The sequence below is a fragment of the Mesocricetus auratus genome, unplaced genomic scaffold (genome assembly GCF_017639785.1).
Source record: "Mesocricetus auratus isolate SY011 unplaced genomic scaffold, BCM_Maur_2.0 Super-Scaffold_100014, whole genome shotgun sequence".
In the NCBI taxonomy this organism is placed as follows: domain Eukaryota; kingdom Metazoa; phylum Chordata; class Mammalia; order Rodentia; family Cricetidae; genus Mesocricetus; species Mesocricetus auratus.
In genome coordinates this window covers 26007601-26021914 of record NW_024429197.1, presented here as the reverse complement: position 1 = coordinate 26021914, position 14314 = coordinate 26007601, and the positions used below count along the sequence as shown (strand labels likewise).

At 41.8% G+C, this 14314-nt stretch overlaps 1 protein-coding gene across 1 annotated transcript in view; it reads left to right on the top strand.

The window, feature by feature from the left end:
* The first annotated feature begins 460 nt into the window (after positions 1 to 460).
* The window catches only part of Efcab14 (EF-hand calcium binding domain 14), a 42714-nt gene continuing 28860 nt past the window's right edge, over positions 461 to 14314 (top strand). Inside the window, exons 1-4 of the mRNA XM_013114961.3 lie at positions 461 to 769; positions 1097 to 1552; positions 3044 to 3192; positions 8655 to 8800. Coding sequence (XP_012970415.1) covers positions 1368 to 1552; positions 3044 to 3192; positions 8655 to 8800 — 480 coding nt within the window. The 5' untranslated portion in view covers positions 461 to 769; positions 1097 to 1367. The remainder of the gene's footprint in view (positions 770 to 1096; positions 1553 to 3043; positions 3193 to 8654; positions 8801 to 14314) is intronic.

Genomic DNA, 14314 nt, shown 5'->3' with positions numbered 1-14314 from the left:
GGAAAGCCTCTGTCAAAAAAAAAAATCGCTGTTTATCTGGTATTCTAACTTTACTAGTGCTCTGTGTTTTATTTGCCAAATCTGGCAATTGTATACGGGAAGGCAAAGGCATTGGTTATTGTGTTTGTTGCAGCATCCCCAGAGCTAGAACAGTCTTGGAATATATCCATCAATAAATATTTATTGGATGGACGCATGCATGTATGGATGCATGAATTATTCAGCTGGGTCATTAAAACGACAAGCCTAAGAATAAGGGAATGGAGTCTTCTGAAGAACTTTTTACCTCCAGGGGGCGGGGCCTATCTAACCTGACACCAGATCCTACCCTGGTCAGAGCCGCGGCCCCTTTAACTCTCCACCTCCCCAGAACCGCTTTCGCCCTCCTGAGTGACGTCACCCAGGAGCGCCCAATGGGGGCGCGGCTTACTGGCAGGCTGTGCCCGGGGCCGCTGCCAAAGGGGAAGTGAGCTGGGGCTGGAGCGATGGCCCGGGTGTGGAGCCTGCGGCCGCCGCCGCCGCCACCGCCAGCGCGTCCTGAGCAGCCGCGGCCGGAGCAGGGGGTGCGGCTGGACTGGCCGCGGCGCGTGTGAGTTGCGGAAGTCTACGGTGGCGGAGCACCCCACACTCGGAGCACTTCAGGCTGGCCGAGCGGTGGTCGCCCCTCATCACCGCGCCCCCCGAGGCCCCGACAGCAGGGCTTGGTTTTCCCCAGGGTCCGGCTCTTCTCTCGCCGGTCTTTCAAACTCAGGACAGAAGCCACAGAAAGGTGAGCACCCCTAATCCCAGCCGGCTTCCTGGCCTGGGCGTTTTCTAGCCGCCCAGGCTGTGTCAGTGCCCTCCCCTGTCGCCACCTCTCCAGACAAGGATTAGCGAGTACCCACTGCCTGCTCTGCACAGTCTCCTGCCCTCCCATTCGAGAACAAGTTTATTTTTCCTCTGCATTGGCAATCTTGTCCCAGAGGTCCAAAGTACCTTACTTTTACGTATCTTTTCCAGACTTCTGGAGCTCTCCTAGAAATACTGACTGCCTACAGGGCTAAGAATCTTGTTCTTGACTTAGCAGGTTGTTTTGTTTTATTTTTTCTTTGGGCAGGTAATAGTTGTTCCAGGAATTTATTCGTTTGGATCACCGGTTCCTTGGCCATCTCTATGTAACTTACCCTCATCCGAGTCCAGTTTCCTCTGGGCTCCATTCTCCACCCCCAGTAGATCTGGTCAGTCCCACCTCTGGGTGGGAGTGACCAGGGGGCTCTGGCCCAGGATTTCCAACCCTGGAAGGCAGTTCCAAGGCAGCGAGAGAGCTGGGCGTCGGGTACGAACCTGGCAGCTCAGGAGTGGGTGCTCCACTCACCCCCCACAAAAAGATGAAAACACGCAAAGAGCTTAATGCGTTGATCGGCCTGGCTGGTGACAGTCGGAGAAAGAAGCCCAAGAAAGGCCCAAGCAGCCACCGCCTGCTTCGCACTGAACCTCCTGACTCAGACTCAGAGTCCAGCTCAGAGGAAGAAGAGGAATTTGGAGCAATTGGAAATCGCTCTCGTTTTGTCAAGTGAGTGAAGCAGCGGTGAGAGCTAAAATAGGCAAAAGGCGCCTTGCACTAAGCTGGGCAAATAGCTGAGGAGAGGGGAGTCCTTAGGAAAAAGGAAGCAGAGAGAGGAAGGGTGTTGGAGAAAACAAATCCTGAATGAAGAGTAAGAGGTCACTCTATTGTCTACCAAGATCTCAAAATCCAGGGTGGGAGTGTGAACTTGAGGAATGGGCCCATAGCCCAAGAAGGAGTAAAAGGGTTACTAATGGAGACAAAGAAGAGAGGCTGTGGAGGCTAGGCATTTTTAAAGAGTGGGCCAAGGAACCGTAAGACCTATAGCAGCTCTGTGTTTTCTCAATGAGCTTGGTATTGGTGATGGAAGAATAGAGTGAGGGGAATACTGTAGAAAATATGAACCCTGCAAGTATGGAAAGTGAGGGTACATAATAATATTAATAATAATAGTAAGAGCAGTCTTTCCCCAAACCAACCACTAAGCAAAACAAACTTTGAGGATTTGGGGGTTAAGAGATTAGTTTGTGAACCAGCTAAAGGAAACCTTAGCATTTAGGCCTTGGGCTCTGTCAGAGACCAAACTAAAGGAAAAGGCAATTCCGTTGGAACGTGGAAACAAGGGTTAGGCAGAGGACCTGGGTGCCAAAGAAGTTCTGATCTTTTAGTGTGCTCATAATCTCTGTGTTTTTGTTAAGACTTTGGCTTCTTTACCATTTCAAGTTTGTTTCGTGAGGGTGTCTGATAGCCTGCTTGGTTAGTTCAGGCCTAAAGGCTGGTGAAGTTTGGTGTGAAATCTAGCATGTTTCTATTTCGGTCCTCCTAAGGCAGTAGGTTAAAAAATATCAGGTATCCACTTAAACCAACAGGTCTTGTTTTCTTCGTTCCATTTGCAGTAAAACTTGGTCAAAAGTTTATGAAGTTTCATTAAATGAAACAAGGTTTCCTGGGGTAAGTGAGCATATATTTGAGAGAAAAAGAGATGGGTAAATCACCATGCAGGGATAGAATTACATAGGACCACTCATTTTTGCCCTTCTCTCCATCCTTTCTTTTTTTTTCTTTCGTAGAACTATTAAGGATTGAGCTAGGTTCTCATGCATGGTAGAAAAGCACCTTCTCTTCCACCACTGTTTCGTGAAGCAGGATTTTATTTGCTTGCTCAAGTTGATATAGAGCTTGCGAGCCTTCTACCTCAGCCTCCCAAGCACTTAGATTACAGGCATGCGCCGTTATGCCTGTCTTGTCTTTCAGCTCCAAAGACCTCCCTGTTTCCTGTGAGGTTTGAAACCTTTGTACCCAATAGAACTTTTCATAGGTCATGCTATTCAGTCATTTTTAACCTCCTGCTAGTAGATATAGATACATTGTCCTGTGTCCCCTGGTAAATCCACTGGTTATTCATTAGAGAAGATAATCGAATGGCAACACATACTATTGCTGATGAAGCCGTCCTGAAAGCTACTTTCTCACTCACAGTTGAATGTATTCTTCCGATAGGGGAGACTACTTACGATGCTGCAAGATCTGTTATCCCCTCTGTGCTTTCGTCATCCTCGCTGCCTGTGTTGTGGCCTGCGTTGGCTTGGTGTGGATGCAAGTGGCCCTCAAGGAGGATCTGGATGCCCTCAAGGAAAAATTTAGAACAAGTAAGTGGTCAAGTTTTTTTCAAGTTTTACAAAAAAAAAAATTGGTCCATGCTGAGTTAGGAATTTGCCCATTCTGATAGGCAATTACACATTTTGTTCTATATACTTTCTCAACTGTCAACTTGACTGTAATAGCACTTATTGTTTTTCAACCCATAAACAAATTCAGTACTCATGTGCCACCAGGAGTAGCTTCTGGAATTGTGACATCGAAGTCAACTCAGTGCAAAGGGGAAGAACTGTAGACCAGGAACCCAGAACCTTGATTAAACTCCACCTACAGCCCAAGCTCCCAATTATAAAGTGGCTGATGAAGCACCATGCTGCTTCCCTTACCTCACAGTACCGGTTGATTAAAAGTGTGCAGGCATCTGTCAGATGATTGCCTCTTTCCAAACCCTGTGTAAGAACATAGGAATGGACAAGTCATTGTAAGAGCCACATTTGTGGACTGTCCATTTGTGCCAACAAAGTCATCCTCCCTCCCTCCCTCTCTCTCTCTCTCTCTCTCTCTCTCTCTCTCTCTCTCTCTCTCTCTCTCTGTCTCTGTCTCTCTCTCTCTCTCTCTCTCTCTAGTGTGTGTGTGTGTTTATAGTGTTCAAGGACAAAGCAAGAATTAATAGGTAGCCCGTTGGCATCTTTCCATAGGACATCTGTTTCAAGGGAGGGAAAACTTCAAAAACCATGAATGTCACCATCTTAAACTTTTAGGAAAGTCTTTTGATCCTTTGAAGTACATTACACATCCATGAAAAAGTACAGTAATCTTAACAGTCCTTACCTTAAACACAATACAGCTCATAGAGATATTTGTCTCATAGGGGAGGTTTTTGGTTTAAGAGACTTCTCAAGTTAGAAAATGTCATATGTTCTAATTACAAAGTTCAATTTTATACATACAAACAAACTACTTTTTCCTGAAAGGTGTGTTTGTATATTGATTTCAGCCAGATTTAACTTAACAGATTTTCTCCTTTTAACAACAGTATAATTTTTGGCTCTAGATTTCAAGAGTGGATTTTCTAAGCTAAAGAACCAGTTTCAACTTAACCACAGACCTCAATAGTGATAGCACACCAGGAAACTGATCACAAGTTCCTCAAAGACCTCTGGCTCCAGAACCGGGTTTTGGGCCCTTACTTTGCCTCCTAAGCCAGAGAGATCCGTATTAAGCCTAGAAAATCTCAACCTTCTGCTTTCCTTCACCCAGCTTCTCTTGACCTACATCCACTCAAGCTTTGGACTTGACCTAGGGACTACTACTCCTCAGAGTGTTAAAAAATGTTTTAGTATCACCTTGGTTTTCTTCTGACTTTCTGCTTCAGGGATGGGATTTGCTAGGCCCACAATTCTTTGCCAGAATCATCCTGACCTATATGGTTGAATGAAAGTACACATACACACACACACACACACACACACACACACACACACACACACGAAAAAAAGAATGTATATATACTGTAGAGTTTCTGTGTAATTCTTGTTTTTGCAATATTGCAAATGTTTTTAAGCTTGCATTTTTTGTATGTATGTAATAATCGTAACTTGGAAGCAATGCTGAACTGTATGTGACCGCTGAGCACACCTTTATGTCAGATGAATTCTCCATAATTAGTTGACATTCCTAGGCTTGTGCCACACCTTGTTTTGATCACACGCAGTGATTATATGTTTATGTATTTCATACATTGCTCGGTTCTCCCTTCTAAAGATTCCTTTCTGCAGCTTTTCTGTGTTTGTATTACAGGATACCAAGGCCATTTATACCTTAGCTGGGCTTGCCATGGATCTCTTTGTTTAAAAATGTAAGGCATGTACTAGGCCTGACAGTCAGTCGATAAATATTTGTTAAGCCTTTGTTAATGCCAGTCCCTAAAAACATTATATTCAGGAGATGCGACTCCACACACCTGAGCTGTTGGGAGGTCAGCTTCCTACCATGAGGAAGATTTTTCTGGAACCCAAACTGCATTTGTTATCCAGTTGAGTAAAGCAGGCTTGGAATTGTCAATCCAATTGTTTTGTTGGCTTTGATTTGCCACAATGGCAATGCCAGTGGTCACTGAGATTGCTTAGTGGGTAAGGGTGCTTACTACCAAGCCTAATGACCTGAGTTCAATCTCTGGAGCCCCTGTGTTGTAGGAGAGAACCATTCTGGTGAGATGTCCACTAACCGCCACATGCGTGCTACGGCATAGGAGCACCAACACACACACACACACACACACACACACACACACACACACACAGGCACACCCCACGGGGGGGGGGGGGAGTAAAAATAAGCAAGGACTTCCTGAGAGAGGGAAGACTGGGGTCTGGCATACTCATGCTATAAGCTGGGCATCTATGGACTGACTGATTGCTTACTAGCTTACTAGGGGTGTTTGAGACCAGGCTGGTCTCAAACTCACAGAGATCCGCCTGCCTCTGCCTCCCGAGTGCTGGGATTAAAGGCGTTCACCACCACCACCTGGCTCATCCCTGACATCTTAAGCATACCAGAAATAGTATTGGTCCTGCGAACATGTGGTTTGACTGTTTGCTTCTCATTACTCACTATAAAATTAGAACAATCACATATTCTTTCTGAGCCTATATTTTCTTACCTGTGACTCATGAAGATGTATTTTTTGCCACCAAAGCTCTTTGGTCATTACTCTGTTACCACACCTGTCACCATTTATAATAATTCTCTCTTCACTCTAGACTGAGAACTTCAGTGTCTTTTGTATAAGATGATGTCAAGTACAGGGCTGGCACACAGTAGAGGCTCAGTAACATGTCATTTGATGATAATTACATAAAAATTTATTGCAAGTTATAAGGGTATTGTATGAATACAAAACATTACTACTAACATTATACATGTTGTGTTTGAAGGGTGTGTAGAAATTTCTATTTCCTAATCATAAAAATGAAAAAATAAAAACTAAGTAAATTCTTATGAGAGTCTATATATTACATTTTAAATGAGCTGCTTTCCATGGTGAAAGAACATGAATAAGTAATCATAAGTTGTTTGCCATACTTCCATTTATATAACAAAAGTGCCTCAACTTGGCTTGTCTCTCCTGAAAAGCCCACATCAGATAATGGTTATGGTCCCCTCTTGGCTCATAGACTCCTCAGGATCCAGAGTGACCTAGGGACTTGTCTGCTTTAGGTGTTCGTTAGTTAATAGTTATAACTCAGCTTATATATGTCTTTGTCTTATTTCTTCCACCTCTAAGTCCTATTTATTGCATATGGATTTTAGGAAAGAGAGACTCTCCCTCCTGAGGGCATTTTACTGCCTGACTATGAAAGTCATTCTCAGGATGGGCTTTGCTTTACAACCCAGATGAAACTGTATAAGCAATTCAGTGACACACAGTTGCATTGGTTAGAATGAGTAATGAAATTTTCCTACTGCCTGAGATGGATGTATTCCGCAAACCGTGTAAATCAAATGCTACACTAAAAGCACTTAGGGAAGTCTATTATTTAGAATGCAATCCTTTGGCAGCTACTTCTAAAAAATAAATGAAAATACCTAATTTCATTATTCTGAGTTGTTCCATAGTGAGCTTGCTTACAGAGATATTATCACTGCCCCCAGTTTCCATGGGGCTTTGTTATTGTTAACTGTGCCTGCTGTCTGGGTGTTTTACTTTTTGTGTTTTCTTTGTTGGATTGAAAAGGAGGATAAAGTACTGAGAAATGTGGTTGAGAGGTCAGCAAAGACCAGGCTTATTTAGGTAACAAGTATTTACTGAGTGCCTAATATTATATTCTGAGTGCAGACCATACAGAAATGAACAAAGCAAAGTCATGGAGCTCTTGTTTTAGTAAAGTATGGCCCTATATGCCAGTTTTCTTGTTTTAAAATATATATATATATAACCTTTAATCCCAACACTCGGGAGGCAGAGACAGGCAGATCTCTGTGAGTTTGAGACCAGACTGGTCTATAAAAGCTAGTCCCAGGATAACCTCAAAAGCCACAGAGAAACCCAAGAAGTCTGTGACCTGAAGAAAAATGATGTAGGTTTTATTCTGGAGGAACAGCCATTATCAATATTTTATTTTCCATTAAGAGGAAAAATGCTTTCTAAAGAAAGAAGAGAGCCCACTTTCGGCCTCTGCCTCAGGCTTTGAATCCCTTAACCACACAGGAATTGTTATTTCACAGAGTCCTAATGTCCCCTTGCGCTTCACCTAACATGTTTATCTTCCTTTTCATCTTGAGCTTTGGGTTGGTTTAAGAAAACACTGCCATTTATGAATTAAAATAAAAATCTTAGCCCTCATATAGGTATTTGAATACCACCTCCCAGTCAGCCAACTTAAAGTAGAAGAAAAAAATATCTAAAGATATAGTTTGTGGCCGGGCGGTGGTGGCTCACGCCTTTAATCCCAGCACTCAGGAGGCAGAGGTAAGCGAATCTCTGTGAGTTCGAGGCCAGGCTGGACAGCCTCCAAAACAATACAGAGAAACCCTGTCTCGTAAAAACCAAAAAAAAAAAAAAAAAAAAAAAAAAAAAGATGTAGTTTGTAATGGCACCTGGAGCATCCATGGAGTAGGAGTCTTATTAATTGACTAATCTTAAAACTGACCAGACTTAACATTTATCTCCTACTGTATGCCTGGCCAGCTGTTCTCTCTCTTCATTCTAACATTCTTGGGAAGTGACTCTTACACACTTTTCCAGACTAAATAAAAAAAAACAAAAACAAAACTGAGATCAAATTGAATAATTTACTAAAAATTATTGTAAACTATAGAGGCGAAATCATCTGATCCTTTCTGCTCATGGTTTTTGTTACAGTGTTTAGTCACATGTCTGTAAAGAGAAGCCTTCCCGCCAGCCTCTTTCCAGAGCCGTATCAGTCCCAAATAAACACACAGGAGGCTATATTAATTATGAAGCTGTTGGCCTTGCTTGTTTCTTACTGGCTAGCTCTGACTTAAGTATTTACCCCATAGTTGTTAATCTAAGTATTTCTCTTACCGGAGCAAAGTTCCCGGGCTTCCTACCCCATGGCGGGTTACATTTTGACTCCGTGTGTTTCTCCTACCCAGAGTCCTCCTCGACTCCTAGTCCCTCCTGTCTTGCTTCCCTATTGGCCAACACCTGTCTTCATTGTCCTTGTTGTTGTGTGGTAATGGAGATAGAACCCAGGGCCTTGCAAGTGCCAAGAAGAGTTCTGTTATTGAGCCAAGTCACCTAACTTAAAGTTTAGTATTTAAAGTGTTAAGAATACACATTTACATAAATAGTAGAGTAGCCCTGCCCTCCCTTTTCTGTTTTCAGTGTAGCTAGGTAACTGCGAATTAAGTCATTATCATCCCAGAATTTACATTCACTAATCTCACTAATCTCTCCTTTCCTACCCTGTGATCCCCTCCCTCCCTTTTATTCTTCTTGGGACCAGAATGTGATATATATTTACAATTGTTCTTATTTTTCTTTCAGTGGAATCTAATCAGAAAAGCTCATTCCAGGAAATCCCCAAACTTAATGAGGAACTTCTCAGCAAACAAAAGCAACTTGAGAAGATTGAATCTGGGGAGCTGGGCTTGAGCAGAGTCTGGATCAACATCACAGAAATGAATAAGCAGGTAGCAAAAGTGTGACTTTATGCCTATATAAACTGCGGAAATGAATCTACATTGGTTCTTTGGCATTTAGTATAAGTTTATAAATTCAGGTTTTGTCTTTTTAAGTTGGAGTTTAAATGCTATGATCCAGTCATGTTAAAATAGTAGTTATTCTCCAAAATTTGAAATGCATTTACCAAGTATTTAAAGTGTTAACCCTTTCTGCATATGCAGAGTCCACAGGTAGAAAAGCATTAGAGAGGCAGTTGTAAATACTTGAGCCAGCTTTTTCTACAGAGTAATATAGGTATCAAATAAGGAGTGCCATCTGATTCCCAAAGAAAGGGGCTGGCATACTGTTAGTGAGTGAGTTTTGTTTTGTTTCAGAAAGCTTACACTTAGAGTTTTAGCACTGGAGTGTAGTGTTGTAGGTGGGAAGTCAGAGCTACAACAGCCACACAGCTCACCATCAGCTCGAATAGCCTAGGAGCAGGCAGTAGAGTCAGGTAAATGCTTTGGCCAGACAAGCAAGTCTAGACAAATTTGTTCAGTCTCAGAGTTGTGCAGAGCTCAGTAGGCATTGCTTCCAAAAGAAGGGATCTACCAAAGAAGCAGTGTTTAGTCTAAGGATGTTGACCAAGTTTCTCACAGGTGTAAACAGGCATAGTTACCACTGGAATCTATAGCCCCATTCTCAGATCTGGGTTTTGGGTTAACCTGTTTGTTGCTGTTTTATTTTGACTTTTTGATTTTGTTTTCAGTTTGGTTGGGAAAAGAAGTGATCATTGAGAAGAAAACTCAAATGCCAAATGAATAATGCACATGCAAAATGCTTTCAATTAGGTTTGTCATCTTTGTTGAGATGAAGAGAACACTCTTTTCAGGGTGGAATCCAGAGTCCTATAATGAGCCAGTAGGAAGCCCTGTTAGAAGAAAGGACTTGTAGATATTTATAAAGTTACACCTTTTGGCCACATTTTGAGAGAAGCATAGTTCAGTGTTTAAGACTGAAACTCAATGGTCTAGGAACTCAAAGTAAAAATGTCTACATTCCCCAGTAGACATGCATGGCAATATGTTATGGTTTGAATGTGTCTCCCAGCCCATGTGTCAAGTGTACATGGACGTGGAGCCTTTGGGGATTAGTTAGCATTTACCCCAAAATGGTACTAGAAGAGAAAGAGAAGGCGTGCTGGCACACTTGTTCACTCTTATCACATGCATGTGATGCCCTCCACTGTGTTGTGATGAAGCAAAAATACCTCATCACATGCAGTTACATGTTCTTAAATGGGCTAAAATAAGTCACCCACTCTATGGCATTTGGCAGTGGCCATAGGAAGTAGACTAAGACACCATAAGTAGCTAAAATGAAATTTTCTGAAAACAGTAGCTCACCTGGAAAATGTTCAGTGCCTTATGGCTTTGTATTCCCTATTCATTCCTATTTAGGGGTTTTGTTTTATTTTGGTTTTGATTTTGAGACAGTTTCATTATGTACCCCATGCTGGCCTGAGTGCTAAGATTATATGAGCCACTGCCCCTGGCTCCATTTTATTTTGTTTTTAATCACACAGAAAATAATTGATGAGTGATAGCAAGTAGTATTTCCTAGTTAGCATTTATTCTTAGACTCTCAGGAATTCAAGAAAAGCAGATACTCATTCCTTTCGTACACAAAGACTAGAATCAACTGCAGCCCTGCAGTCACACAGCAGATGAGCAGTGTAGACAGAGATGACAGCAGGGGCAAGTAGCACAGAAGCCCCGAGAGCACATTTCTCCTGGACAGTCTGTGGCTTCCATTTGGCAGAATAGAGACAGAAATAGGAGAGCAACTCTGTTTCCCATCTCCTCATACGTTGGCATTCTAGGACTGCTCAAGGAGAGAACTGGCACTTAGTGTGGTGGAAGAAGTCCTAGGTGTGTGCAACTGGAGAAGGTCAGACTGAAACTCTTTGCGGATGAGTAGCACCATGCTTTGCGAGATGCCAGACTGATTTATAAAGTCAGCCTAATACAGAGAATGCTAACATAGACCCAGAGGATGGATGGGGGTAAGGTAGAGCTAATGTTGTTTCCTAAGGGAGCTTAGCAGTCTGGGTGGTTTTCTAAAGTTAACGCTATACATCTGGTGCTCTATTCATCTGAGGTAAAATAGGAATAAAAGTAAAAATAATATTTAATCATGTTTCTATATCTAATGGAAATTATCAATTCAGATCTTCTAGTGGCATTTTTAAACAACAAGAAAATATATTCTGTCACTTAACAAGAACTCTTCCTACTACCAAGTAAGCTGAAGTTAATTTGTACTGGGAAAAGAAGGTCACCTGGCTGAGAAAGTTAAATTCCAACTTTACCTTGAAAATCTTCAAGCTAGTACGTGAAATGTCATTTACACTTTGTTTTATGCCTGAAACCTCGGATGTTGTACCCGCTCCCTATTGACGATTACAAGGGCCTTCCTTTCTGTAGAGAACAAATATTTACTGAGCTGCTTTTATGGCGTTAAGCCTTTGCCTCTGTCTTAGTCTATTCAGACCACTCTAATTAAATGCTTTAGACTAGGTAACTTACAAACAATAGGAATTGATTACAGTTCGAGAGGCCCTAGAGTCCAGGACCAGGGTGCCAACGGGTTTGGTCTCTGGTAAAGACTCATTGTCTGCTTCATTCGTGTGTCTTCTTGTTATATCTTCATTAGCATAAGAGGAAAAGTAGCATCATTGAGCTGTTGATGAGGGTAGAGCCTTCCCCTGTTGTGCCTGTAGGGCCCCACCTCTTACTGCTACCACATTGGAGATTTTGAACATGGGTCTTTTAGGGGAGCACCAACATTCAGACTATGGTAGATTTAGAACCAAAAAAGGTGCAATTCCTTACCCCAGTGGACAAACAAAAGATAGGAAAGTAAACAGCTTGACATGAAACATATAGTTCAAATGCTGAAGCCATATTTAAATAAATGAATATCCAGCCCAGATTGGGATCAGCTTTCCCAGGAACATTGGGCTAAGTCCTGAAGTGGAAATGGACCAGATGGAGAAAGAGAGGAGGTTACACTCAGTAGGACAGTATAGCTGACCCTCATATTTTTATCTACTTGCTAAAATCTGTTTGTTAACCACAAAAACTGTAAGTATGAGGCTTTTTCAGTCATCCACTGATGTATGCACAGTTACCCACAGACACTGACAGCTGGAATAGAGCGAAATAGAACCCTACTTCGTGTTCCGTTCTCATGCTGGAAACAAGTGGGACTCTGTGGTATATTTCATGTCACCTTTCACATTGTTGTGCCCTTTGTTGATAATTTCACTGTTAGGTAGGCTTCCTTCAGGCATCACTTGCAGTGCTGGTGGCTGTGTGGTCAGTGTTAATAAGTCAGCAGATCATTAAATAAGATGTTTAAACTGGAACACATGTAAAACAAGGTTATATATTATATTGATAAATTACTGAAAACGTGACCAAGGGGCTCACAGGCACTTAGCCCCTACACCTAGGAACAGTGGTTTAGCATTCACTAATTCAAACTTTGCTGTAGCTTTTCAGAAGATAACTACCCAATAATATTTGAAAAAAGGATAAGTGAAAAGACTTTGTATTAAGGAAATTTTAGTCCTTCCTTATAGCCCTATTTGGGCACAGAAAAAAGCCAGAGATAAAGTAATTCAACAAGCATTGTTGTCAAGGACTGTAGGTGCCCTTCTTAGTTCCTGCTGCTCTCTTTTAAACACTTGTATGATGGTCGTTTGTAAATCAATCTAATTGCATTCATTAGGAGATTGTATACTGTTTTCAGCCTCAGGCATGGTTATGAAAATCTGGGTGGTAATGGTGATAACTGGTATACATTAAAGGTTTTCTTTGTGCAGGCCACTCTGTTGGCTGTACTGCATGTATGATCTCCTCTTTCTATGTCCTTAATCACATGAAGTAAGAAGTGGTACCCCCAGTTTGCAGATAAGAAATTTGAGTTTTCCTGGGCGGTGGTGGTGCATCCCAGCAATCAGGAGGCAGAGGCAGAGTTCAAGGCCAACCTGGTCTACCGAGTGAGTTCCAGAGCAGCTAGAGCTGTTACACAGAGAAACCCTGTCTGGTGTGGTGGGCAAGGACAAAAAGAAAATTGAGACTCAAAAGTGGCAAAAGAACTTACCCGAGGTCACAGCTATCTAGCAGTCTACCATTGAAATTCTTAAGTCATGGGAACCTGTTTTTCTTTCATTTTTATATGATTAAGTAGGGCCATGTGCACATCTTTAATTTCAGCACTTTGGAGACACAGGCAAGAGACTCTCTAGACTTTATTTAAGGTCAGCCTAGTCTACATAGTGAGTTCTAGGACAGTCACGACTATGTAGGAAGTCCCTACTCATAATCATTCATCATTTGTGATTATCTGTTTTCTCAACTGTTTCCTCAGTATTTAAAGAACAGTAAGTTAAACCCTAAAGAAAAAATAGAATTCCTGCTTTTGAAGTATAAAATTTATATTAAGTAAATAGTCACAGTGGCTATTTTTACTTTTGCTGATTTAAAAAAATACAATATGCATAGTAGTCATAACTCATCTTTTGACTAGAATGTGATTTTTTTTCCTTAATGGTTTTTATTTAACTCAGTTTTTAGTGTCTTCAGATTGTAAAATGTGATGTTTTAGTAAATTCTGTAATGCTTGAATCCAATCTCACATTCTAGAATGCCTGTTTGAAGTCAGAGATAATGGGAGAGAACACCCTTGTCTCTCCAGTCCCGTTAAACATGTACATTTACTGTAGTTTCCCACACAGTTTGGCTCTGCTGAAGAGGGGAGGTCTGGGGTATATAACTGAGATGGTGACCAGTTTGTGATCCAGGTCCTTTAGATAAGAAAGACGCTGTGTGACCAGTAACTGCAGAGTTGATGGTCAGCTCTCCAGAACACATTCTCAGGGATGCCACTGACACTCCAGAGTCTAGACCTACTGTGTTTGTGACACAGAAAAAAATTGACCTAACCTAGTCCTCCTGTGTTGGCTTTTATTGCTTCCCTAGTTTTAAGTGAAATGTCAGCTTCTAGCAGCATGCTGGCCTTCTCTGAGGCCATAATGTTCCTAAGACACTCCTGACTAGCTCTGCCATAGCCTCAAGATGTTGACAGGATAGTTTCTGCCCAGATCACCCAAAACGCAGTGTGTTATTATCACTTTAGGGTCTGACCAATTGCAGTGAAAGGAGTTTATTCATGAGTGTCTGAAAGATACTGCATAATAGGGCATGTAGAATGATTGTAAAACATACCTGGGAAAGGAGTCCCTTCTCTTCACATTTGTACATAGTTGTGCACCTCCTATTAGTAAAGCTATCATAGCTTTTAATATGTATCAGCATATGGGCTATACCAAGTATATGTAAATAAATGGAGACATTGAGTATGTGGTGTACTACAGTGTCCTTTGTTCACTGAATATATGTACACATCTAGTGATAGGCATTTAAATTATTCCAGTGTTTTGTTGGTACAAATAAGAAAGACTTGTTGTGGATATT